The sequence below is a fragment of the Gobio gobio genome, assembly GCF_949357685.1.
Source record: "Gobio gobio genome assembly, chromosome: 12".
Classification (NCBI taxonomy): Eukaryota; Metazoa; Chordata; class Actinopteri; order Cypriniformes; family Gobionidae; genus Gobio; species Gobio gobio.
Window position 1 is genome coordinate 17,877,179 of NC_137105.1, and position 24,289 is coordinate 17,901,467.

Below are 24,289 nucleotides of genomic sequence, written 5' to 3' on the forward strand. Positions count from 1 at the left end.
TTTCCGATTTTTTTGGCCAGAGGCGACAGCCAGTAGAAGGAGCTGTTCCGCATGTTTTCAACCCGCCCACAGCGGAGAGATTTCACTCACAGAATGTAAATGCGCTCGGCTCGGCCTTGGGCATTCATAATGGAGCAGTGCAGAGCAAAGTGAGTGTTTCAACTTTTCAATGAATTCCTATGAAAGTTTAGCTTCCATATGCGATCAGAAAACGCACCAGACTGGACACGCGCTGAGAATGACATCCGCGCTTACCTCAGCTCTGCTCAGATCTTACTTCCCTCTCGTGATGAATGAGATCTGACTCCTCCTGCGTTTGTCCTGTGACTTTCGTTCGGCACGTGCAGTTTTTAATTGTAGTGTTTATTCTCTAACTGAACGAAATTATTGTATTATTATGAAGATCAAAACGACGCTGGGGGGCGGTGTAGGGAGTGGCCTCGTAGGGCAGCGAAGCAAGTGCATTCTGGGAGTTGTTGTCTTTCTATCCAAATGAGACAAAAATAAATTTTCTGTCTTTTCTCAGTCTAGAAGGCACCAAATTCAAAAATAATTTCACATTTCTACTACATAAATGACACAGTTTAAATACACATTCATCCTCCCAGCGCTGAAGTGCCCCTTTAAAGGATTAGTTCACTTCAAAATTAAAATTTCCTAATAATTTACTCATCCCCATCTCATCTGAGATGTTCATGTCCTTCTTTCTTCAGTCGAAAATAAATTAAGTTTTTTTGAGGAAAACATTCCAGGATTTTTCTCCACACCATTGACTTCCATGACAACCAAAATGTTAAAGGTCCAAATCAATACAGTTTTAAAGGGCTTTGAATGGCTTCAGAGGCTCTTCGCGATCCCAGACGAGGAATAGGGTATTATCTAGCGAAACGATTGTTAAAATTAAAAATGAATATACTTTTTAACCTAAATTGCGTATCTTGCGCTGCTCCGCGGCTCACCAGTGATTGCGCAATCACATCGAAAACATCACTAGACGAAGGCAGAAGTACCGCCCCGTGTTTACAAAGCGCACATGCGAAGACTAATACAAACGCCTTTTAGCAACAAAAAAAAAAAGTAAAACAACGATGTCGGATGCTTTTGAAGTTGAAGATGGAGTGTTTTTTTGGTAAAGGGTGTTTTTATTAGCCCTCGCGTATTCACTTGGGGCGGTACGTCTGCCTGCGTCTAGTGTGACGTTTTCGCCGTGATTGCGCAATCACTGGCACATCGCAGAGCAGCGCAAGATGAGCAATTTTGGTTAAAAAGCTCTTTCCTGTTTTAGATGTGTTTTGTGTGTTTTTGCAGGATTCACGCTGAGTACCAATGCTGCCTCTCATACCCCTTTTCCATCAAGGCAGTGCTGGCGCTGGTTCGGAGCCAGAGCCTAGTTTCAAATCTGTTCTTTGTCTTTTCACACCCAAAACACCAGCTTCGAACCAGGAAAAGTGGTTCTTAAGTAGCACCAAAACATTGCTGGTCTAGAAGTAAGAACCGCTTGCGTCAGGGGCTGGGGGCGGGGTTACCGTGACCAACAAGACAAACACAAACTAAACTTGTGACCTCCATTTTTGAAATAGCAGCTAATGGAGCTAAAAGCTCAAATTGAGTAAAGAGCGTTTTTTACAACTTACCAGATTGTCCGACCTCCTCACTCACTTTCTTCCAAGCAAGATCCTTTTTATTCCTGTTTCTGTATTCTACGTACAGCTCTGGGTATCCACTTATGATTTTGTCCTCATTGTTGTCACTACTAGAGCAAGCTCCTGATTGGTTAACGCGGAGCGAATATCTGCCAAAGTTCCGATTTTTTAACTCGTACCATTCACGCGAATCAGGTGTCAAGCACTCAATACGCTCACTTCACGTTGTGTTGTTCGCCCGAATCACGTCACCTCATTCGTGCAAATCATGCCGCAGAATGTCTATCCGCGTCTTTGCATTGTAACATGTAAATCACTCGCACGAAACGCTTCATTCGTGTATGGTGTGAACGCACCATTAGAGTGAAGACAATCAGTTTAAATAAAGGATGAAATTGGTTGTTAATTGTTTCAGTTAGAAATTAGAATTTTTTTTGTTTTTTCCTAAACTTCATTAGTTTTTGTTTGTGTGTTTATTTTGTTTCCTAGGTTTCTGGGCATGTGTCTCTGAGAAGTTGCTTTATTTTTGTTTTTGTGCAGTGAGCCCAGCAGTCTTCTCTGGACTGTGTTTGCAACTTAATAGTGCTTATTTCATTGTTCCATTGAATCAAGCTCTCTGATCTCCCAGCGTTGCACTACAAACGTTCAAACTGCACTAGAGATGTTTCTATTGTCATCCTTATGGAAGCCAATCATAATATCCTCGGCTTGCAGCCCTCTCTGAGCCAGTCACATTTTAGAATTGACGAGAAGTTCATGTCTATTTAATTTGAGATGGGTATACCTCTTACAATTCTCCACAGGCTTTTGCCCTTTCACTCTTTATTTCTCTCTACTTTTCCATGTTTCCTCTCATTGGCACCAGTCATGGAGGCTATTGAATTGGAGGATCGCACCCACAGGTTTCAGAGATGTTCTAGGTCCCCTGCTGGAGTACACAAAGAGAGAACTTTGCCACTTCTCTTCCTAAAATACCTAATTTTGTTATACAGTGCATCTGGAAAGCATTCACAGCACTTCACTTTTTCCACATTTTGTTATGTTACAGCCTTATTCCAAAATGGATTAAATTTGTATTTTTGTTCCTCAATTCGGCACAAAATACTCATAATGACAATGTGAAAGAAGTTTGTTTGAAATCTTTGAAAATGTATTAAAAATAAAAAATAAATCACATGTACTTAAATATTCACAGCCTTTGCCATGACACTCAAAATTGAGCTGAGGTGCATCCTGTTTCCACTGATCATCCTTGAGATGTTTCTACAACTTGATTGGAGTCCACCTGTGGTAAATTCAGTTGATTGGACATGATTTGGAAAGGCACACACCTGTCTGTATAGGGTCCCACAGTTAACAGTGCATGTCAGAGCACAAACCAAGCCATGAAGTCCACATCTGTAGACCTCCGGGACAGGATTGTATCGAGGCACAGATCTGAAGAAGGGTACAAAAAAATCTGCAGCATTGAAGGTCCCAATGAGCACAGTGGCCTCAATCATCCGTAAATGGAATAAGTTTGGAACCACCAGCACTCTTCCTAGAGTTGGCTGCCCGCCCAAACTGAGCGATTGGGGGAGAAGGCCCTTAGACAGGGAGGTGACCAAGAACCCGATGGTCACTCTAACAGAGCACCAGCGTTTCTCTGTGGAGAGAGGAGAACCTTCCTGAAGAACAACCATCTCTGCAGCACTCCACCAATCAGGCCTGTATGGTAGAGTGGTCAGACGGCACATGACAGACTGCCTGGAGTTTCTCAGACCATGAGAAACAAAATTCTCTGGTCTGATGAAACAACGATTGATCTATTTGGCATGAATGGCAAATTCTACCATAATGTCTGGAGGAAACCAGGCACCGCTCATTACCTAGCCAATACCATCCCTACAGTGAAGCATGGGGGTGGCAGCATGGCTGCTGTGGGCATGTTTTTCAGCAGCAGGAACTGGGAGACTGGTCAGGATCAAGGGAAAGAATGCATCAATGCGCAGACGAGAGACATTCTTGATGAAAACCTGCTCCAGAGCGCTCTGGACCTCAGACTGGGGCGAAGATTCATCTTCCAAAAGGACAACGACCCTAAGCAAACAGCCAAGATATCAAAGAAGTGGCTACAGACAACTCTGTGAATGCCCTAGAGTGGCCCAGACTTGAACCCGATTGAACATCTCTGGAGAGATCTGAAAATGGCTGTGCACTGACGCTCCCCTTCCAACCTGATGGAGCTTGAGAGGTCCTGCAAAGAAGAATGGGAGAAACTGCCCAAAAATAGGTGTGCCAAGCTTGTAGCATCATACTCAAAAAGAGGCTGTAATTGGTGCCAAAGGTGTTTCAACAAAACATTGAGCAAAGGCTGTGAATACTTATGTACATGCAATTTTATCGTTTTTTTATTTAATACATTTGCTAAGATTTCAAACTAACGTTTTTCACATTGTCATTACGGGTTATTGTTTGTAGAATTGAGGGAACCCTGTAACATAACAAAATGTGGAAAAAGTGAAGCGCTGTGAATACTTTCCAGATGCACTGTAAATCTAGTCTAGGGAACCACAGTGGGCTGGGAATAGGGAGGAAAAGCCAGAAAAAGGTGTTGCACAAATTTAATAATCATTGAGAAATATTATTTGGTGTTTTGTCTCTTTTTAATCAGGAACAGAACTGAACATTTAAATGTATAGTTCACCCAAAAGTGAAAATGTTGTCTTCATTTACTTACCCTCTTGAATTATTTAATTAAAAAAGGCAATTACAGTGTATTGAGACTCAGCTAGAAAATTTGAATCCATTGAAGAATAAAAGTAATACAGATTTGGAATGACATGAAGATGAATAATTAATGACAGGATTTGTATTTTTGGGTGAACTATTTGTGTCTCATTGTGAATTCAATTTTCTGCACATCTTTACTATAGTGACAACAGATGGTATTAAACGCAAACACATTTACTAAAGACGTCACAAATCCATGACCCGTTTCCTATCAATCACACGGACATGTTATTACAATCTCCAGCTCCAGGGCTTTCCTTTCCTTTCCATATGGTTTCTGTCTTCAACAGGTGTGAGTCTTGACAGGAACATGTCTCAGAATGGTACAGTTGAGTTGGACTAATGTACACAAATTTATGTCCTGATTATAGAATTGTTTTGTGACACTTTCTAGCGCTTCAAGTTTTAACTTGAAACTGGTTTCAGCAAATGTTATTTGTATATACACTATACACTCTAAAAAATGATAAAAAATAGTAATAAAAAAATATAATAAAAAAAGTTTCAAAAAAAGTGACACTGAAGATTGAAGTAATGGCTGCAAAAAAAAATCTGCTTTTTTAAATTGTTATATTGAAGAATAGTAAACTGTAGTAATTACTATTGTACTGCATTGATGAGCATAACAAAACATTTACTCTCAAAAAACTTTTGAATGGTAATGTATACTGCTATATACAGTACAAGTGATATTGTATGATCTGGGTATCAAGGCCTCCATCCTCAGGTTGTTTCACTCTTACTGTTCAACACAGTCAGGCTTTTTCAGCAACCGGATTGATGCTTCAAACATCTTCAATAGTGACCAGTGAAATTTATGTCCTCAAAAAAGTTATAAACTCTTCTTATGCCTTTGTTTTTATGGCTGTTCTTCTTTTGCTTACAGGATCACCTCCTTCTTCCTGCCAACAATCACAACAAAGGCAGCCGCCCCAAGATGTCTGTGGTCCTGCCAGCTATGAATTACAATGGTAAGAGAAAAGAGTTAATGATCTTATTATCTAATGAATGGTATGTGTACACATGAATCTTTTTGATCCTTGTCTCACTGCTTTTTAGTGCAATGAGCACTGCTTTTTTAAAATGTTGTATCAATTTAAAAGTTTAAAAAACTTGCAAGAAGTGCATTATTCCATTCTCAGTGTTTTTGATCGCAAAAAAAAAACTGTCTTTTGACTGGCAACATAGCTATTGTTTCACATCCTCCACTCAAAACCACCAAAGCCCTGATGTGTCCTGCTCTTAGACCATTGCTGTTTATGCCTGTGTACTGATGAGAGCACAGTCAGATTCCTGTCCTTAAAACCAGTATGGTGTCTCCGCTCACAGCAGGCCTGTAGCCTCTGAAAACAAAACTGCAGGGTGAGAAGGTTCCACTCAGAGCCCTCAAAGGGGACCAGTACACAAGTGCTCCCAGAGTTAATAACATTTAATGAGCCAAGCAGGGGATTTGACTTCTGAGATTGATTTATGTAGTATGTGTATGTTAAGTATATACACTCACCTAAAGGATTATTAGGAACACCTGTTCAATTTCTCATTAATGCAATTATCTAATCAACCAATCACATGGCAGTTGCTTCAATGCATTTAGGGGTGTGGTCCTGGTCAAGACAATCTCCTGAACACCAAACTGAATGTCAGAATGGGAAAGAAAGGTGATTTTAAGCAATTTTGAGCATGGCATGGTTGTTGGTGCCAGACGGGCCGGTCTGAGTATTTCACAGTCTGCTCAGTTACTGGGACTTTCACGCACAACCATTTCTAGGGTTTACAAAGAATGGTGTGAAAAGGGAAAAACATCCAGTATGCGGCAGTCCTGTGGGCGAAAATGCCTTGTTGATGCTAGAGGTCAGAGGAGAATGGGCCGACTGATTCAAGCTGATAGAAGAGCAACTTTGACTGAAATAACCACTCGTTACAACCGAGGTATGCAGCAAAGCATTTGTGAAGCCACTTGAGGCGGATGGGCTACAACAGCAGAAGATCCCACCGGGTCCCACTCATCTCCACTACAAATAGGAAAAAGAGGCTACAATTTGCACAAGCTCACCAAAATTGGACAGTTGAAGACTGGAAAAATGTTGCCTGGTCTGATGAGTCTCGATTTCTGTTGAGACATTCAGATGGTAGAGTCAGAATTTGGCGTAAACAGAATGAGAACATGGATCCATCATGCCTTGTTACCACTGTGCTGGTGGTGGTGGTGGTGTAATGGTGTGGGGGATGTTTTCTTGGCACACTTTAGGCCCCTTAGTGCCAATTGGGCATCGTTTAAATGCCACGCCCTACCTGAGCATTGAGCATACCATATCCTCTGATGGCTACTTCCAGCAGGACAATGCACCATGTCACAAAGCTTGAATCATTTCAAATTGGTTTCTTGAACATGACAATGAGTTCACTGTACTAAAATGGCCCCCACAGTCACCAAATCTCAACCCAATAGAGCATCTTTGGGATGTGGTGGAACGGGAGCTTCGTGCCCTGGATGTGCATCCCACAAATCTCCATCAACTGCAAGATGCTATCCTATCAATATGGGCCAACATTTCTAAAGAATGCTTTCAGCACCTTGTTGAATCAATGCCACGTAGAATTAAGGCAGTTCTGAAGGCGAAAGTGGGTCAAACACAGTATTAGTATGGTGTTCCTAATAATCCTTTAGGTGAGTGTATGTTAAAAATATGTGAAATGTATTGCTTTTAATTTTATTTATATTATAGCATTTTAATATTTATACTATATTTAAAATAATATTGTATTATTTAAACAAAATTACATTATACATAAAATTATTTATATATTGTATTGTCATTTATTGGGCAAAAAATAAACTGAAATAACTAAAAAAACATATATTTTATATGGCGTCCTTTGGCCTTGATAACAACTTGCATTCTTGCTGTCATTGTTTTTATGTACAGTACTGTTCCACAGTCTTTGTTGTTATTGACTTCCAAATAGTTTCTAGTTGTTTCCAAAGACTTGCTTTTGTTTAAACTTTTGTGCAACCTATCTTTGAATCCACTAAATCCAAAATTTGTTCAATAGGATTCAAATCTTTGATTTGGCCAACTGTGACTAAAGAGTTTACACATACTGGTGGATTAACCATTACAGAAACATAAAAAATGATTTCGGTAATCACCAATACTGTTAGTTTAGGGCAGCTGTGGCACAAACCTTAAACTGGGTGGTGGTCTAATACATTTGTTAAACACTATATATTTTATAGCATGTAGCATTAATAACTTTTTTTTATTGTATTAATATTTTATATTGCATATATACACACACATGTATATTTACAAACGTAGGTTTTATTTTATTATGCAAAAAATGCATAGAACATAAAACATAAAGCTCATAGGAAAAAGCATAGTTTGACTACATCAAAATCAGTTATTAATATTTTGTTGGTTCTCTCTTGTTTTTCCATGTGTTCATCATTTTCTTTGTATGACAGCCTTGCCAAAAATCATGTCCGCACAATTTGGAATGTATCATTGCGTTATCACAAATAAAACAATTGACTCAAAGCACAACTACACAATATACTTACTAAATGTTTAACAATGTTTTAAATAATATTTGAATAAAGGGTGAAGATGTCAATTTTCCTAGGTCCTTTCCCAGGCATTCCTTTATTACTGAATTTCTCTCCTTTCATTCCTTGGCTGTGATTGCAGTTTTAGATTAAGTTATTCCAATACTGATCTCAGGAAGGGGTGAATGGGTCACTATTAATGTTCCAGAGTGTACAAGCTTTTGTAAAGGACAAGAGAAGAACGGTAGAAGTAAAGTCATTCCTATTATTAATAACTCATGTCAGAGTCCATGGCAAACAATGTGTACACATATCAGGACAAATGCCCTTAACTTTTTAGTAGTTATCTCATAGTTTCTTGTTTGTGTCTCTCTTCTAGTGTATGCAATCGTGAGACGCACTTTAACTAGTCACTGACACCAGGACAGATTGCAAACCTGTTTTTAAAATTAGTTTGAAATCTTTCCGACTAGTCGTCAGGTGTGCGCACTGTCCCAACGAGCTAGAGAGCAACAGCCGATAAGATTGTGACAAAGAAGTGCACTGGGAAGCTGAGTTTTCAAAAAACGAACCCTCCAAAAATGAGGGCATTTGATCCAAGTTGACAAGAAGAATAAACAATGTTGCTATGTGCGTGAGTTTGTGTGAGAATGTGATGTCTGGGAAGAGCATGATGTTGTAACTGACGCACATAGTCTGCGATTAGTTGTGCAGAAACGAAAAAACAAGAAACCTGCCATATCTTAAAGATCGTAGACTTGAATTGTTTATGTAATCCAAATCTAAGTATTCCCTCTTGAGAAGACAGTTGAGCATTGTGTACTCTGAATCAGTTTTTTCTGGCTCCATCCTGTTTTGATTTTAGAAATGCATGTTCAAAGTTGGCTTTCACATGATCTTATTACGAGAACAACTTTTGGACAACTCGGAACAGAAGTTTAGTTTTTGAAATTGCCCCCAGCTGATTCTGTTCCGTTCTGCATGCTCAAGATGGAGGGAAAAAATCTGTTTTCAAGGCGATCGATTTTTGTCTCTAAAACAACATGAATAACAAAACAAACCTTTTTTTTCTCCATCAATTTCAATTTCATGTTTGGTTTGAAGACCGTTGTTACAGTGCCTGGCAGAGTCAGTACATATATTATCCGTTCTCTTTCACTGTCTTCCCTGTGGGGGAAATGAGTCAGCATTATAATCGTTTGTGAATGTTGAAGATGACCATCATAATATTCCCCTTTCTTTGTTTGTTTGTGCACTGCATGTTTTCGAAGTCATATCAGTGAAAGGCATTGCTTTATAGTCAAAAAGCCCAATTCAGGAAAGAATAGTTCACCCAAAAGTGAACATTGTCATTTACTCACTTTTTGTTTCAAATGGACACAAAAAGAGAATTTTTGTCCAGTTTATAGACATTTCATAGTGACGACAGGCAACTTATGCATTATATTCCAAGTCTTTTGAAGCCATACTATAGCTCTTTGTGCAGAAACATCTGAAAATACATTTACTCACAATCCTTCCCTCCAGTGAACTGTTAACTCACAAATCACTGTGACTGGATCATTTAGTTAGTGAGTTGGATTTGAGAACGAAATCAGTGAATGATTCGTTCTTTTGAGATGGTTCCTTTTTATTAATCAACTGGTCACAAATCAGTAGGAATGATTCATAACAAATTCAAATTCGAGTTCAAATTTTGTCTTTGGCCAAACTATCCCTTTTAGGCTGTAAATATCAACCATTTTGGGGCAAATCACTGCTGTTATAGGGGGAAAGTGAGTTTGGCTGGAACCTCAAAGGTTCACAACCACATTCTCATCAGGAATTTACCCTTGAGTCCACATGTTGCCTTAATCAGTATTTTAAATAGTGTTTGGAAAGTCAGGCCTAGAACCAGACATAAAGGGAATCCACCTAACGAAAAGCCTTCTGTAAGAATGGAAAAGGACATTTCTGACATATTGGAAAGTGAAAACGTCTATATAGGATGGAAAAGTTCTTTTTTTTTAAATATGTGATGATGTGTACAGTTCAGCAGTTCAGTGTCATTTTAGTGTTTGCAGTGAAATACAGTGAGACGATTGAGATGATTGCTGTAACCCATCATCTGTGATGATTTCTGCAGCACTGCTGAGGTTTTTTTTTAAAAGCACCTGTGAAAATACACATTCTGTGCGATTTTTAGACTTTATTCCATTACATTGTGGTAGTATCGGAGATGGATGAGAATATTTTGGTTTCAGGAAACCATCAGAGAGACAGTTAAGTTTACTGTAAATCAACGCTTCTGAGATCATCATTGTGGGTGTGCGGCTAAAACGCTTGAGGTTGTCAGGAACGACTAAGTGTAGGATGCGTAAATGTATTCACCAGCAATGGCTGGAAAAGTGCTTTAGATTGACCTACCGTGATGCTCTCCAGCCTATAAAGTTTTTATCAGTGCTGGAGTCTGCTGTAAAAGTTACTTTCCTGCCGCCCATATGCTGTGCATACATGTGAAGCTTTCTCTCATCTTTTTTGGTATAGAGAGCTATCCTTATAGAAGATAGGCCTTAAAACATCTGTAGTGAGTGTAAAGCATCATGCTTTTAATGCTTCCTTACAAAATAATCACTGCTTGTGTTTGACGAGCACTTTTATGAGTCTCAAAACATGGGGAAAGAAGTCGCAACCTGACCTTAGACCTAGTTAAACCAAAGCTTGATCATTATTGCTTAATACATATTTTAGAACAGTTTCAATTGTATGAATATAATATGAGTGTTAAATCTGTACTTAAGTACCAGTAGATTTTAATTAAATTTTTAAGTAAATGTGTAATTGCCTATTGTCGCCTATGTATGATACAGCATTTTTTTGTGGCTTTCTGAATAATGCCGCATATTTGGAGTTAAATTATGTTGTTTTTATATGTGCTATGTAATAAAACTATGTAATATATTTTGACTTGATGGAAAACCTGGAAATATCAAGGAATTTTAAAATTGTGATCTCCAGGGCTGGAAAAGTCATAGAAATTAGTAAAAATATAATAATAATATATAAAATATAATAGTTTATAGTTTTGCTCGACTCTAAAATATTTAAACTTATTTCATATTTTAAATATTTAATATTTTGCTAGATATTACTATTGTTGGAGACTTGTGTTCACTGTCAATCAAAACAATCAAAATATTGTGAAATATTACAATTTAAAATAACTTATATTTTCTATTTGAATATATTTTAAATAGTTCTGTCAAATCGATTAATTGCGATTAATCACATCCACAAATACATGTATATATTTAAGAAATATTTGCATGTACAGACTGTGTATGTGTGTGTGTGTGTATGTATGTATGTATGTATGTATATATATATATATATATATATATATATATATATATATATATATATAATGTATGTGTTATATTTATATATAATACATTATATATTTTTCTTAAACAATATACGTGCATGTGTGTGTATTTATATATACATAATAATTATACACAGTACACACACATATATTATGTAAACACAAACTCATTTTATTTTGATTACGGTTCATCGATTTGACAGCACAAATTCTTAAATATAATTTATTCCTGTGATGGCAAAGCTGTATTTTCAGCAGTCATTATTCCAGTCTTCAGTCGCATGATCCTTCAGAAATCATTCTAATATGCTGATTTAGTGCTCAAAAACCATTTCTTATTATTATCAATGTTGAAAACAGTTGTGCTGATTAATTTTTCTGTGGAAACGGTGATATGTTTGATGAATAGAAAGTTCAAAAGAACAGAAGAATAGAAATCTTTTGTAACATTATAAATCTTTTCTGTCACTTTTGATAAATGTAATGCTATCTCACTAAATAAAAGAATTTAAAAAAAAATTTAAATGTGGGAGTCGTCAGCTCTTGTGTTTACTGCTATGTGAAAATAAAGGGCAGCATGCGACTGACCTCTATGAACCCTCTGTGTTAAAGGAGCCCCTAAAATGCCTTTTAACCTCCTCGGGCCACCCAGCACATCATCTGCATTCACTTTCACACAGAACTCAAGCGCTGTTGCATCACCTATTTGTATTGTTTTTCTTTGCTAATACAATTACTTTTCTGTCTCACTGCAGAGAGCGTCATAAAAGACAAAGAGTTTGAGGTGATGATGCAGATCGACTGTGAGGTCATGGACACCAAGATCCTCCACATCAAGTCGTCTAGTATTCCGCCCATATTGCGTGTCAATCAGACGGACACAGGCTCTTTCTATCACGCCGCCCCCAGCAACAATCAGCCCGCGGCTCCAGTTGGAGTCCTCGTGGGTTCTTCTTAGTCCCAGCAATCCACTAACCACAAAAATTTACCTTTTTGTTGTGAATTAGCCAGGTTTCCCACCATCATCTCTTTGGTTACATAATGAGCCTGTACTTTTCTTTTTTGTGACTTCCTATTCAAGTGGCAAGCCAAGATCTTGGTAATCTACTACCAAGATCCCAAAGATAATTGATCCACAATTCATCTTCAAGTCACCTCTTCAAAATGCATCAACTGGGCCATTCAATGCTAATGAAAGTCAGATTACTGTCTTTATTCCAGGCGATTGTTTCCAGAGACTGTTGTTACACATCTATCATCAAAGGCATCTACATTTACATGTATGTATTTGACTTGAAGCGCTTTCAACTTGTCTTTTCATTTTGTGTGTGTCCAAGAAATTGAACCCATGCTCTGCCAGCAGAAGCATTCATCTACCAAATCTCCCAAACCAAAGTGCGATTGGGCTCAATTATTGAACTCTTCTCTGCTATGTGGTAGCTGTCAGGGAATTGTCTTTGATTTTTGTTTGCACTGTGCTTTTTTTGTTTGTTTGTTTATAAAATGTATTGAAATATTTTTTTAAGATTTGTACCAAGTTTGTTTGTTGCACCTTTAATGGTCATATTCAGCTAGCTTCTTCAATACTTCTATCCTCAAATAACCTATCTTGGTCATGAGTTTTTGTGCTTTTTGTTTAGTTTATTGGTTTGTTATGACATAACTATTGAATAGAAGCTTTTTAGTCTGTGAATGGAGGCATTTTGTATAATTTGCTTGCATTTTCCATTCTTCTGATTCCAGACAGCGATGTAAATATATCCACAAAACCAGAAGTGTAAAAGATGATCTTATGTTTAGTCTTTGAAGGGTAATCATTTTAGACTAATTCTAATTGGAATAGTTTGGGGATTAGGCAACATCTGACAGTTTTTATATATATATATATATTTTAAGCCCTCATGTTTATCTTGATTTGCACTTTGAATGAGGTGTACTTGACATAAATTCAGTTGTTAAAATAATACAAACAAATTATTAATGCAACTATTTTACCTCCTCTGTCCTCGTACACTCTGTACCTGGTATTCTGGCCTATTTAGATGTTTGCTCTGTTCCTGTCTTGTTTAGGATGCCGTAGTTAGTTATCATTTTGAAAGCAGTGAGGTCATTAGCTTGTACTGTCCTACCTTTTGTCACTTTTAAAGAACCATTCCCCTTCAAAGACAAACTTCCCTGCACCGACCAATCACCATTAGGACCCAGAGGGTTGTAGGATTCTTCATCATTTGATTTTCACAGATTATAAAAACTCAGGTGGTGCTTTTGTTCTTAAAATGTGAATGATTTATTAGAGTATTTAGTGCGTGAAAATATCACATTTCAACCGTAGGATTGCATTAGAAGTGTCTTTGTTGTGTTCATACACTCTCAGAATTTTTTGTGCAAAAATTTTACCTTTAGGGGTACAACAGCTTGTCACTGGGGCAGTACCCTTAAAAGGACATCTTTGTACCTTTTTTTTTTTTTACTCCTACAAGGTTCATAATAGTACATAAAAGGTACATGTTGCCACTCCAAGGTACTAATATGCACCTTTTAAGGGTGAAAAAGGTACAAAGATATCCTTTTAAGAGTACTGTCCCAGTGACAACTCTTGTACCCCTAAAGTTAAATTTTTTTTCTTCTTCTGAGTGTAATTGGTTTGAAACATGAGTTAAAACTCTTTCGTTTAATCAAATCCCCTTTCCCATTGAGCAATGTTTTTGTGTTTAATATATTTAATTTTTAGCAATTTTTGGAAAGACTTTATATGTTTGTTCACACAGTCAATGAAATGAAAGCAATTTTGTAACAATGCAAAGTAATAAACACTGGACTCAAGGTTGTGTGTGAATTGTGTGCATCTTTAGTCGTCAGGGCGCAGTCTTAGGTCTGAATTTGCTCTGTGAAATTGAGGGTTTGTATAAATGTGGGGTCTGAAGCGTTGTAACATGCTGATTATAGGTCATTTCAAAGGCTGGGGTAAACAATGTTTTTGGGTTCAACTATGGTAGATGTGTTTTGTTTGTCTAGATTTAGCTCTGTGGATCAAGGGTTTTACAGTGTAGCATTTTGCTCTTATCTAAGTGTCCAATGAGAATGCACTAGCTTGACATGTTTAATATGAAAGGAAGACCAATGCCACAAATCTTAATTCAACTCATTTTATTGCAGCCATTTTCTGAGTCTGACAGAGATTTGAACTTCTTAAGTGCTAGAAGAGTTTCAAATGAAATGGCATTATAAAATATGCATAAAATGATTACACAGTACTGTAATTTGATCAAACGTACTGATGAAATAAAACAACAATGAAAATGTGCCCCGAAAACTGTCTTGCTTTTACTGAAATTATAGTTGCAGACTTTTATTTTTTTTATATGCACGTGATAAAAAAAAAAACTTTGAGATAGGCCTATATTTATGAAAATACAAATTGCATTTTTTACATTCATCAATCCATGGTTTTAGCTTTTATATTACAGTATATACAATGTATTCTACTGGATTTAAGAATACAACACCTCAAAACTTCTTCATAATTCTGCCAGCCTTACAGGAGGTACAGCTATAAACATAAAGAGGTCCGACTTCATAGTGCAAAAGCAAATGGCAATATCTAAAAGAAATGACCGTCAATGCAAACTGCATAACGCTGCATTATTTGCATGTTATTAAGAAATTCAACTTGCTTTTTTTTTTTTTTGACCATAAATGTAAAGATATGGGTCCATTTTTACACTGAAAACATAGTATATTAATAAGTACATTAAACTACATGGAGTTAATAAAAGCTGAGTGAACTGATCCACAATCCACAAACACATTTACGGTTTCTTCTATTCTGTGCAAAGAACGTATTTGCTCTGCCTTCAGGGCCTACAGTGGGTCTACATAAGCAAACTGAACATTATAAGTGACCTGATGTCCGTTATCCCAGGCGTACAGCACCCTCTCCTTGGGGTTGTAATCGATCTGAGTGATGTAAGTGTAGTTGTTGCTAAAAGGCAGGTGAGGAACCACCTGAGTGTTGGTGTGGGTGTCGAAGGCGTAGGACAAATTGGTGTCGTACTGATTGTAGCTCTCCGTCGCGTAAAGAACGCCGCACACGATGAAGCAGTTACCGTAGCGGTTGCGCCGGAGCCCGGTCCTCCAGGTGGTTTCACGCTTCGTGCTCAGATCACTAGGGTTCAGGCGGCTCAAGACGATCACTTCCTGCAAGAAGCCTTCGTCGTCCAGAGCTGGGTAGATCACCCAAAGTCCGCTCTCATCGACGGCCAGATCCATGTCCGAGTTTCCTCTCCATCTCCACGCAGACACGTCGTCATTATCAAACACAGCATCGTGCAACATGGTCCAAGCAGCCACGTAACGCAACCGCAGGTCGTACTTAATAATGTCTCGAGAGAATGCGCGGTTGTAATAGAAAGCGCCGTTGTAGACCACGTGGCCGGTGCCAATCCAGTTATAAGGTAGCTTGTAGGAATTAGTAAAGCGGCCTTGAATGAAAGTAAGAAAACAAAATTAAGTCAAATTGCTTATTTGTTCTGATTTGTTCATTTGAATTAAATAGAGATACCTTGTTTGAAGACATCCATGTTGCGGAATTCCAGTAGGTTGTTGCCATAGTAATAATTTGTGACATAGATCTTGTCATCTTTAGCCAGCGGATCCTTCATCCAAGCGCCCTCATTACGACCATATGTGTTGTGTGTGACGGGCTCGGAAATTGTGGCCAAGGTGTCCTTACACATTCCTGTGAACAAAACCAGACAATTTACAATTACGTTGGTTTGAATCTTTTTTATGCTAAATTATACACATTTCAGTGCAGAGACACTACTCTGAATTTAATTCTGACATTAATTAAACTCAGATTTAAGTAAAATGTATATAATATATACATATTTTACATAACGCTTTGGCTGTGGCAAGGCAATGAAGTTATGGCGAGAAAAGTGAAACAGGAAGTGTGTTAATTTTTTGAAAAATCAGGCTCTGAATTTGAAACTAGGCTACTAGCCTACTCCTAGCGAGTTTATATGATTCGCACCAAACTTTTTCAACATGATGACAATAAATTAAAGATATTAAATTGAGAACGGATATTGGATATCTCAAACTGTGTTGCCATGGCGACACATGGCGTCTTTTTACATTTACGTGCACAGTTTCCCTGAATCCACTGGGGTGACGTGCCACCGGGGCTTAGGCCCGTCATCACTGCTTGCAGCTATATTTTTACATTTATTTTATAAATATATTCAAATTAAAAAGGTAAAAAATAAAGCAAATGTTTTATTAAAATAAAAAAAACAAGACATCATATAGCTATACCTGGCTTCTTTTGAGGTTCCTCTTCAAAGTTCTGTTCCACCACAGTTTTTACAGCTTTCTCTCCATCCATTTGCTCTCCTCCCACTACCTCTTCCTCTTCATCCCAGCTTATGCTATACTTGCGTTTGCCAGGTTTGCTTGTGGTTGTTGTTGGGATAGTTTTTGTAGTTGTCATCAAAGACGCCACTGAAGTTATTGTCTGTTTAGGACTCATTTTAGGTAAGTAGGTAACTGTCTTGCTTTCAGTGACATGTGGCGTCGTCACTATCCTGGCAGCTGTGCTTGTGTGAGCAGCTGATTCCAGTGAGCTTTCTGAGACTGTTAAAGTGTTGGAACGAGGAGTTGGTGATGGTGTTAATCTTCTAAGTGTGCTGTCAGAATAAAAAAAAGGTTTACCAGTATGAGAGGCATCTTCTTTCAGAATTTCTTTGGTAACAATCCCTCTTTCAGTTACAGAAGATACAGATGTTTCCTTTTCAGCAGTCCCGTTGGTCTGGTCTGTCAGGTTTGGCTCTCCAGCCACCACTTTAGCAGCAGCTGCTGTGACTGACTCGTTTGTTTTTATGGGACCCAGATTGGATGACCTTACCAACATGTTTTGAGCTTGTCTTACAGATGGAGTTGTGGGTTCTATGTTGCTTGCCTCTATTTTTTTGACGATTGTTTGAGGTTTGGTATCTTCCGTGGGGATGGTGAGCTTCAAATTATCCATCACGGCAGGTGTCGGTGTGGTTCTCTCATCTCCTGTAGAGTTGTCTGTGGTGGAACGACTGGTTTGAGTCTGAACGGATATTGGTTCAGGAGGCGTCTTAATCGGCAGGGCAGAGTCCAACAGTCCAGTGAATGGAGTTTGAAGGCCGTTTTGTGCATCTCCCCCTTTTGAAACTTCACTCTTGGGTTTTGGTCGGACAGACCATGCCTTGATGACCGGCCTAAAGTGGCGTGCCTTGTGATGAAGGAGCTGCTCGTCGGCAAAGAGATCAATTGGGCTGTCACCACTCTGACTGTCATCTACTGCAATGAAGAACAAAATATTTTATATAGGACCCTAGACAAAAAAAATGTCAAACGTCTCTTTCTGAGAACTTTCGATTAGGGCTACACAATATATTAAAATAAAATCGATATCGCAATATGGTTTAGTGTAATTGACACACCACACAAATATACCGATCAGTCATAACATTATGACCACCTCCCTAATATTGTGTTGGTCCCACTTCTGCTGCCAAAACTACCCTGACCCGTCGAGGAATGGACTCCACTAGACCCCTGAAGGTGTGCTGTGGTATCTGGCACCAAGATGTTAGCAGCAGATCCTTTAAGTCCTGTAAGTTGCAAGGTGGGGACACTTTTGATAGATACTGATCACTGCAGACCGGGAATACCCCACAAGAGCTGCAGTTTTGGAGATGCTCTGACCCAGTATTAAAATGTGGCCCTTGTCAAACTCACTCAAATACTTCTGCTTGTCTATTTTTTTCCTGCTTCTAACACAGTGGTTTTCTAACCTGTCCAGAAGGGTTAGAACACCCCCCCCCCCCCCCCCCCCATACAAAATGTGCAGGGCTGGGGGTCCTCCAGGACAGATTTGAAAACCCCCTGTTCTAACACATCAAATTTGAGGACAAAATGTTCCCTTTCTGCCTAATATATCCCACCCACTAACAGGTGCCGTGATGAAGGGATAATCAGTTTTATTCACTTCACCTGTCATAATGTTTTGTCTGATCAGTGTATATACTACTGGATTCAAACTGAAGCACGTCATATATGATTAATTCTTATAGTCCAATATCATGCAGCCCTACTTTGAATGTATATTTGAAATTTATACTTACAGCTCTCCTCTGTGTCTGTCTCGTCCACCGGGTCAGATTTATAGTATGTGATCCCCCTAACAATAATTTTTGGTTGCTTCTCCCTTCCTTGGCGCTCTTGTTCTTGCAAAGCTGCAACAGCCTTGTTTACGTCTGATCCGCTGCTCTTCATAAGATCTCCCACAAACTTTTCCTCATATTTACTCTGTTAAGTACATCAGAGGACATTGTGAGACTGCAGCTATTAAAGGTAATTTTTTATAAACACTTTGTTATACTGGAATGCTGAAATGCTCTTCTCATCCTGATAGCAATCAATAATAGTCTAAAGCCGCATTTCCACCGAAATTACCCGGAACAATTTGTCCCAGGAACTCCCCCTGTCTATCTGCGTTACAATCGCAGTCTAAAGTACCTTGAAGATTAGGCAAATTGGTCCGGTGACATAGGACTGTGCACAACTTTTCAGTTCCTGCTGGATTTCGTCCTCCACATATAAGCGTAATAAAGCCTAAACCTTGTTGTCCGCCCATCTGTCATATTTTTTAAACTCGATTGTTTATGCGAATAGCAGACAACTCTTACTGCATGCACCACAACAGACCACAAATGGAGGTTAAAATAAAATGCTGCATGGATTCAACCAATCAAAATGCTGTGTGAACTCAATCAATCAGCCTGTTCAGTGCTGGGGGGGGGGGGGGGTTTACGGAACTTCATTTAGCATGCCACACCAGTCCAGGCTGGATGCAGTATAGGTCATAAACCACGCCCTCTCTGTGAAATGTAATGGGACATAGACAATCAAATTACACTTCAAATACATTTTTTCCAAAGATGGTTTCTGTCAGTTTTTATCACGCTGATGTAAGTTCAATTGTTCATTCTTTAAAAAAGTGTGGTTTTAGTTAGTTATTTGATGCTATAAAAACGGGGGTGTGACATATTTAGGTACGCTGACGGCTTCACTTACTTCAATGGAAGAGAGTGAAGGCGCGCCGTCCATCTTTTTTTTACAGTCTACGATTGAGACCCTGGTCCCTGCGGTCGAAACACAGTACCCCAAAGTTGCTAGTTCCTGGGGAAAGTTCCTGCGGTGGAAATGTGGCTTAAATATAAAAAAAATTATAATACAGTTGTGGTCAGAATTATTGGCATGTGTGTCTATATTGTCTTAATGCACGGCAAGGAAGAAAGTTTGAGTGGCCGAAGACTCTCCAAGGATCACAGATGGAGAATTGCAAAGATTATTTGAGTCTTGGGGTCAGAAAGCCTTAAAAAAAAAAAATCAAACCCCCTACATAACCACATGTTGTTTGGGAGGGATTCAAGAAATATCCTTCTTGCTCATCCAGAAACAAACTCAAGCATATTCAGTTGTCAGACACATGACTGGAAAAGGGACCTGGTTCTGTGGTCAGATGAAACTATAAAAGTAGCTTTTTTGGCAGCAAACCCACCAGATTGGTTTGGTGCAAACAGGGATAAAAAGTACCACGGTTAAAAATACTGCTGGATCTTTAATGTTGTGGGCCTATTTTTTTTGATGGAGGTCCTGGACATCTTGTTCAGATACATGGTCTCATGGATTCTAGCAAATACCAACAGATAAAAAATCAAAACCTGACGGCCTCTGCTAGAAATCTTATAATGGACCGTGGTTGGATCTTCCATCAGAAATATGATCCAAAACAAGCATCAAAATCAACACACAAATGTGTCACTGAGCACAAAATGAAGCTTCTGCCATGACCATCCCAGTTCCCCGACCTGAACCCTATAGAAGATGAGTGGGGTGAACTGAAGAGAAGAAGCACCAACATGGATCTGGGAATCTGAAGGATCTGGAGAGATTCTGTATGAAGGAATGATCTCTTATCAAGTGTTCTCAAAACTCATCAGGCATTAAGCTGCTATCTTGGCAAAAAGAGGTTTTGGAGGTTGTGTTTTGGAGAAAAGCATTCTTTTCATAATGTGATTTACCCCTCACTTTCAATTATTTTACTTCAATGAAAGGTTAAAATTTTGTGATTTTTTTTAATTAAAGATCAAAAGGATAAACAATGCAGATTTATTTTTACAGCCATATTTGTTCATATTTACCAGGGATGCCAATAATTTTGACCACAACTGTATCTTCTCTGGAAGTCTCAGGACCAAAAAAATTTTCGTCCAATCATTGCATTCAGTCTGAATTGCATGATAAAATGTCCTACCTGTCTGTCAACAAATGTATTTCCATACCTCCGCGCACCCCGATCGCAAAGACTTCACACATCATCAGCACATTTCGCAAGGCTATGCAGAATTGTAGACAGACAGTCACTCAGCGCCAAAAACAAACAGCAGCCGCCTTTTACAGTTTCTCCTGAACTAAAACAACAAGCTTATGCTGTGTTCGCGCCATGTCATAACCGTAATTACGAGATGGTAAACTGTGACGTTCTACCCGGAGCTGTTCACGTGCTCAGGCACGGATTTATGCATGTCTATGTCAACACTATCAATGAATTTGGAAATGCTCAGAAGGGAGGGTGGGATCTTATGCTTTCAAAGCTAGCTATTGCTAGTCTCTCCGAAATTGCCTACCCTACCTTTAAGACATGATTCTTAAAGGGATACTTCACCACAAAATTGACAGAACTCACTCTCATTTCATTCCAAATCCATAACTTAATTAATCTTTGAAACACAAATTTAAATATTTCTTAATGAAACCTAAGATGTTTCTGTCCCTCCATTGAAAGTAAATAAAAAGGTTCAATAAATAAATATCTTCATTTGTGTTTTGAAGATTACCCAAAGTCTGATGGGTTTGAAACAACATGATGACAGAATTTTCATTTTGGGGTGAACTATCCCTTTAATAGATTAATATATAGATCATCTGTTTTGGATGTTTGATATTCCAAGTCATTTGGCTCTTTTCATTCCAACTTATGTAAGAGCTGACAGCAGGATAAATTAGTAAGCGTTTCAAATCACAACATGAGGTCACTTTTGACTCCGAGACAGAGCCTAAGTAAATAAATAAACGTACGCAGGAGGTGGGCCATTTCACTTCGTGGCTTAGCATAATGTTTGGATTGTTCCTTTGTTACGTATTGGACATGATAATATGTAATGCAACATTTGTTTTAAATAGCACCTCCCACCTCTATGTGTTGAAAAGCAGCTGCTTCGTCATTCTGCTCCCTCAAACTCGTCCTCTTCTCCTGCAGTTGTGAGGGCAGATTTGTAGGTGAGGATGTGGGCAGCTGTGGACTTGGAGAGGTGCTCCTTGTGTTCGACTTCTCCTCGGTCTGGTTGTTTAAGACCATCTGTCAATAATAAAACACATCAATTATGTTTAATAAGTGTAAGATAGTAAAACAAAGGAAACAACACTTACTTTTTCTATTGTGTCCATGCGATCAAGAAGCTTTGTGGTGACTGAGTGCAATTTCAATAGGTCCATGCCATAGAAGGAACCCTCCAGCAATTCCAGTATAGTTGACAGCTGTAACGATGAAGTAAATTCCATCATGGTAAGAGCTGGTTTTATTTAAGAGTAGGAAATGTTATGCATTGTTATCCTGCCATATTCTGGTATATAAGATCCGATTTCATATGGTCACCTTGACATTATCTTTCCCAGCCTGTTGCAGCTTCTTCAAACGGAAGTCACCCTCACAGGGGTTTAGAGCCGACGGAGGTGCAATGCATTCACATTTGCAGTGGGGTCCTGATGTGATGGTCTCCACCGTATAGAAATCCTGAGGCGTCGCGTGACCATCCCGGATCCGCTGGCACGCGCTCGCGCTCAGAGGTCTGACAACACATTTACAGCCACAGTCAGAGCCTTCCGAAAGCGCTTTCACTTTGTCATAATCACCCAGCAGCTACAGAGAAAAGAGGACGGATGCATTTTCCAGCAATGTAACATCTGTCTGTCGTTGTTTGTATATGGATTTTTTTTCAATTACCAACGTTGTCTAGCTTATTAATTTAACTAGAACATTTATAGTAGCCTAACTTTCATTAATAACATTGACAAACCTCTTAACATTCAAAACAATGTGCGACTTATGCAATTATTTATTTATTTGTTTTAAACACTTTAAAGTAAGCAGCTTATTTTTCCTCCCAGGGACCAATTTCCCTGGAGAACCCAACGCCTGATGACTTTAGTATGCACTAGGGGTGTAACAATATCCTGTCACAACATATCGCAATACAAATATGCAACAGTATCGTGGATAGTGACAATCTAGTTTTACCAAACTGAAAATTACTGTGTGAGAATTTTTTTAGTGTACTACATTAAACTGCTATATAGCCAAATGCTGAATGCAAAGGGGGAATATGTGTGGGTCCTGATAATGCCAAAAGTCTTATGTTACCAGTAAAAAGTTGCATACATTATTTTAAACATCTAGTCAATGACAAAGTCCAAGCATATTAGTCTAAAATTATTCTGATTTTGTTTAGCTTCAGAATCATTATTTTTTTTAATCTGGTTTCACCATTGTCCTGTGCTTTGTGTACCAGCACCAAATCCAAGCCTATTCATCTCCACCCCCAATGTAATACCAAATTTAGCATTTTAATAACAGTACATTTTTTGCTAACCTTTTACCGTATGTCTTAGAGTATCGCAATAATATTGTATCGTGATATGTATCGAATCATGATATGAGAGTATCATTACACCCCTAGAAATGTTGAAGAAACTTTGAAAATGCTGTTGAGACGAGCCAAAAACTGCATACTGTTCAGATTTCTCCAGTTCACCCTGCATTTAATTATTTAGAGATGCCATAGCCTAACTTCTATGCACCTATTTTGATACATAGGGCGTATAACTATTTATAATATATATTTTTTTATTTTTTTATATATAAATCCTACTTGAATTTACATCAAAAACCGCATTATGCAGAGATATGTAATTTATTAATGAAAGTTATGGCGTGTTACTAATTGCAGATTATAGGCTATTGCAGTGGAATATCATATTGAACGCTTGTGAAAAGTATCTTACCTGACTTAATATATTTTCATGATTATCTCTTTCAACTTGCATTGTGTCATTTTGTTCCTTTGTCTTCTCCAGAAGTCGCTGGTGTAATTTCGGGGCGGCTGAAGCGAGAGCGAATGCCATGAGCCATAAAACGCACCAAATTCCCATCTCGGTCATCATGCAAGGTGGTTGATATAATTCCTTCAAACATATGGCACTTTGTGCGTTCAAATTGGGTTTTTCCTCTTCAAAAACGATAAACCGTCAAACACATCTCCATTTGGACTGCTTTCCAGGTGAAATAACGGAAGCGGGATAAGGTTTTGCAAAAGTCCAGAAGAGGTAAATTCCAGATGAGGGCAGGTGCTGGTCCTCAGCATGAAACTGGTTTGAGAAGAAGCAGCAGTGACGTGACATTTGAGCTGAAATAAGGGGGCAGGATGGAGAGACGCACAGAGCACGCTGAACGTTGCGCGCGACTTCTGTTTCTAGTCATCATACCTATATAGTTTTTACTATAATCCAAACATGTTTTTATTTTTGGGGAAAAAAACAAGAAAAAAAGTTTTGTCTCTCTCTATTTCACCCTTTTCACCCCAATAGTACTCGTTAGGGAGTAAACTTCATTTAAACTTTATGTGAACTTTATGTTACGTAAATTATTTATGAGGAATATAATAAACATTTACAGTGACAGCAGAATATGCAATGACGTCATGCACGCAACTACATTCAATATTGCAGTTAGATCTAATAATGACCCAATAACCCCCGAATATTATTTATTTTGTTTTAGTAAATAGACCTATTTCATGCAAG

General features: G+C 38.4%; 2 protein-coding genes across 6 annotated transcripts in view; one reads left to right on the top strand and one right to left on the bottom strand.

Moving 5' to 3' along the window:
* atf6 (activating transcription factor 6) overlaps nt 1-14,638 on the top strand; it is a 46,223-nt gene extending 31,585 nt beyond the window's left edge. Inside the window, exons 15-17 of one of the 2 annotated variants that reach the window (XR_013817669.1) lie at nt 5,302-5,386; nt 12,085-13,734; nt 13,940-14,150. Coding sequence is in view for 1 of the 2 variants with exons in the window: in XM_079831757.1 (XP_079687883.1) it covers nt 5,302-5,386; nt 12,085-12,287 (288 nt within the window). In the remaining variant the exon portion in view is untranslated. Of the gene's footprint in view, nt 1-5,301; nt 5,387-12,084 lie in introns of both variants that reach the window. The other variant, XM_079831757.1, reaches the window with a different exon arrangement.
* olfml2ba (olfactomedin-like 2Ba) lies at nt 14,464-23,973 on the bottom strand. Of its 4 annotated transcripts, XM_079831752.1 has the most exons (9): nt 23,492-23,973; nt 22,086-22,349; nt 21,860-21,967; nt 21,624-21,788; nt 18,490-18,673; nt 17,045-17,662; nt 16,649-16,966; nt 15,891-16,067; nt 14,464-15,810 (listed from the first exon to the last, which is right to left on the bottom strand). In XM_079831752.1, exons 1-9 carry the CDS (start codon nt 23,648-23,650, stop codon nt 15,191-15,193), a joined length of 2,613 nt encoding a protein of 870 aa, XP_079687878.1. In that variant the 5' UTR covers nt 23,651-23,973; the 3' UTR covers nt 14,464-15,190. The 4 variants fall into 4 exon arrangements, with proteins under 4 accessions (XP_079687878.1, XP_079687879.1, XP_079687876.1 ...); XM_079831753.1 differs by having other exon boundaries at nt 16,649-17,662; nt 22,086-22,278; nt 23,492-23,964; XM_079831750.1 differs by having other exon boundaries at nt 16,649-17,662; nt 23,492-23,961.
* Nucleotides 23,974-24,289: the final 316 nt, after the last annotated feature.

Coding starts and splice junctions, on each gene's coding strand:
- olfml2ba (XM_079831750.1), bottom strand. CDS start 23,650: ATGATGACCGAGATGGGAATTTGGTGCGTTTTATGGCTCATGGCATTC. Junction 21,789..21,859: donor GCATGGACACAATAGAAAAA/GTAAGTGTTGTT, acceptor TATTATTGACAG/ATGGTCTTAAACAACCAGAC. Junction 18,674..21,623: donor CTGCTTTTCAACACATAGAG/GTGGGAGGTGCT, acceptor TGTACTTAACAG/AGTAAATATGAGGAAAAGTT.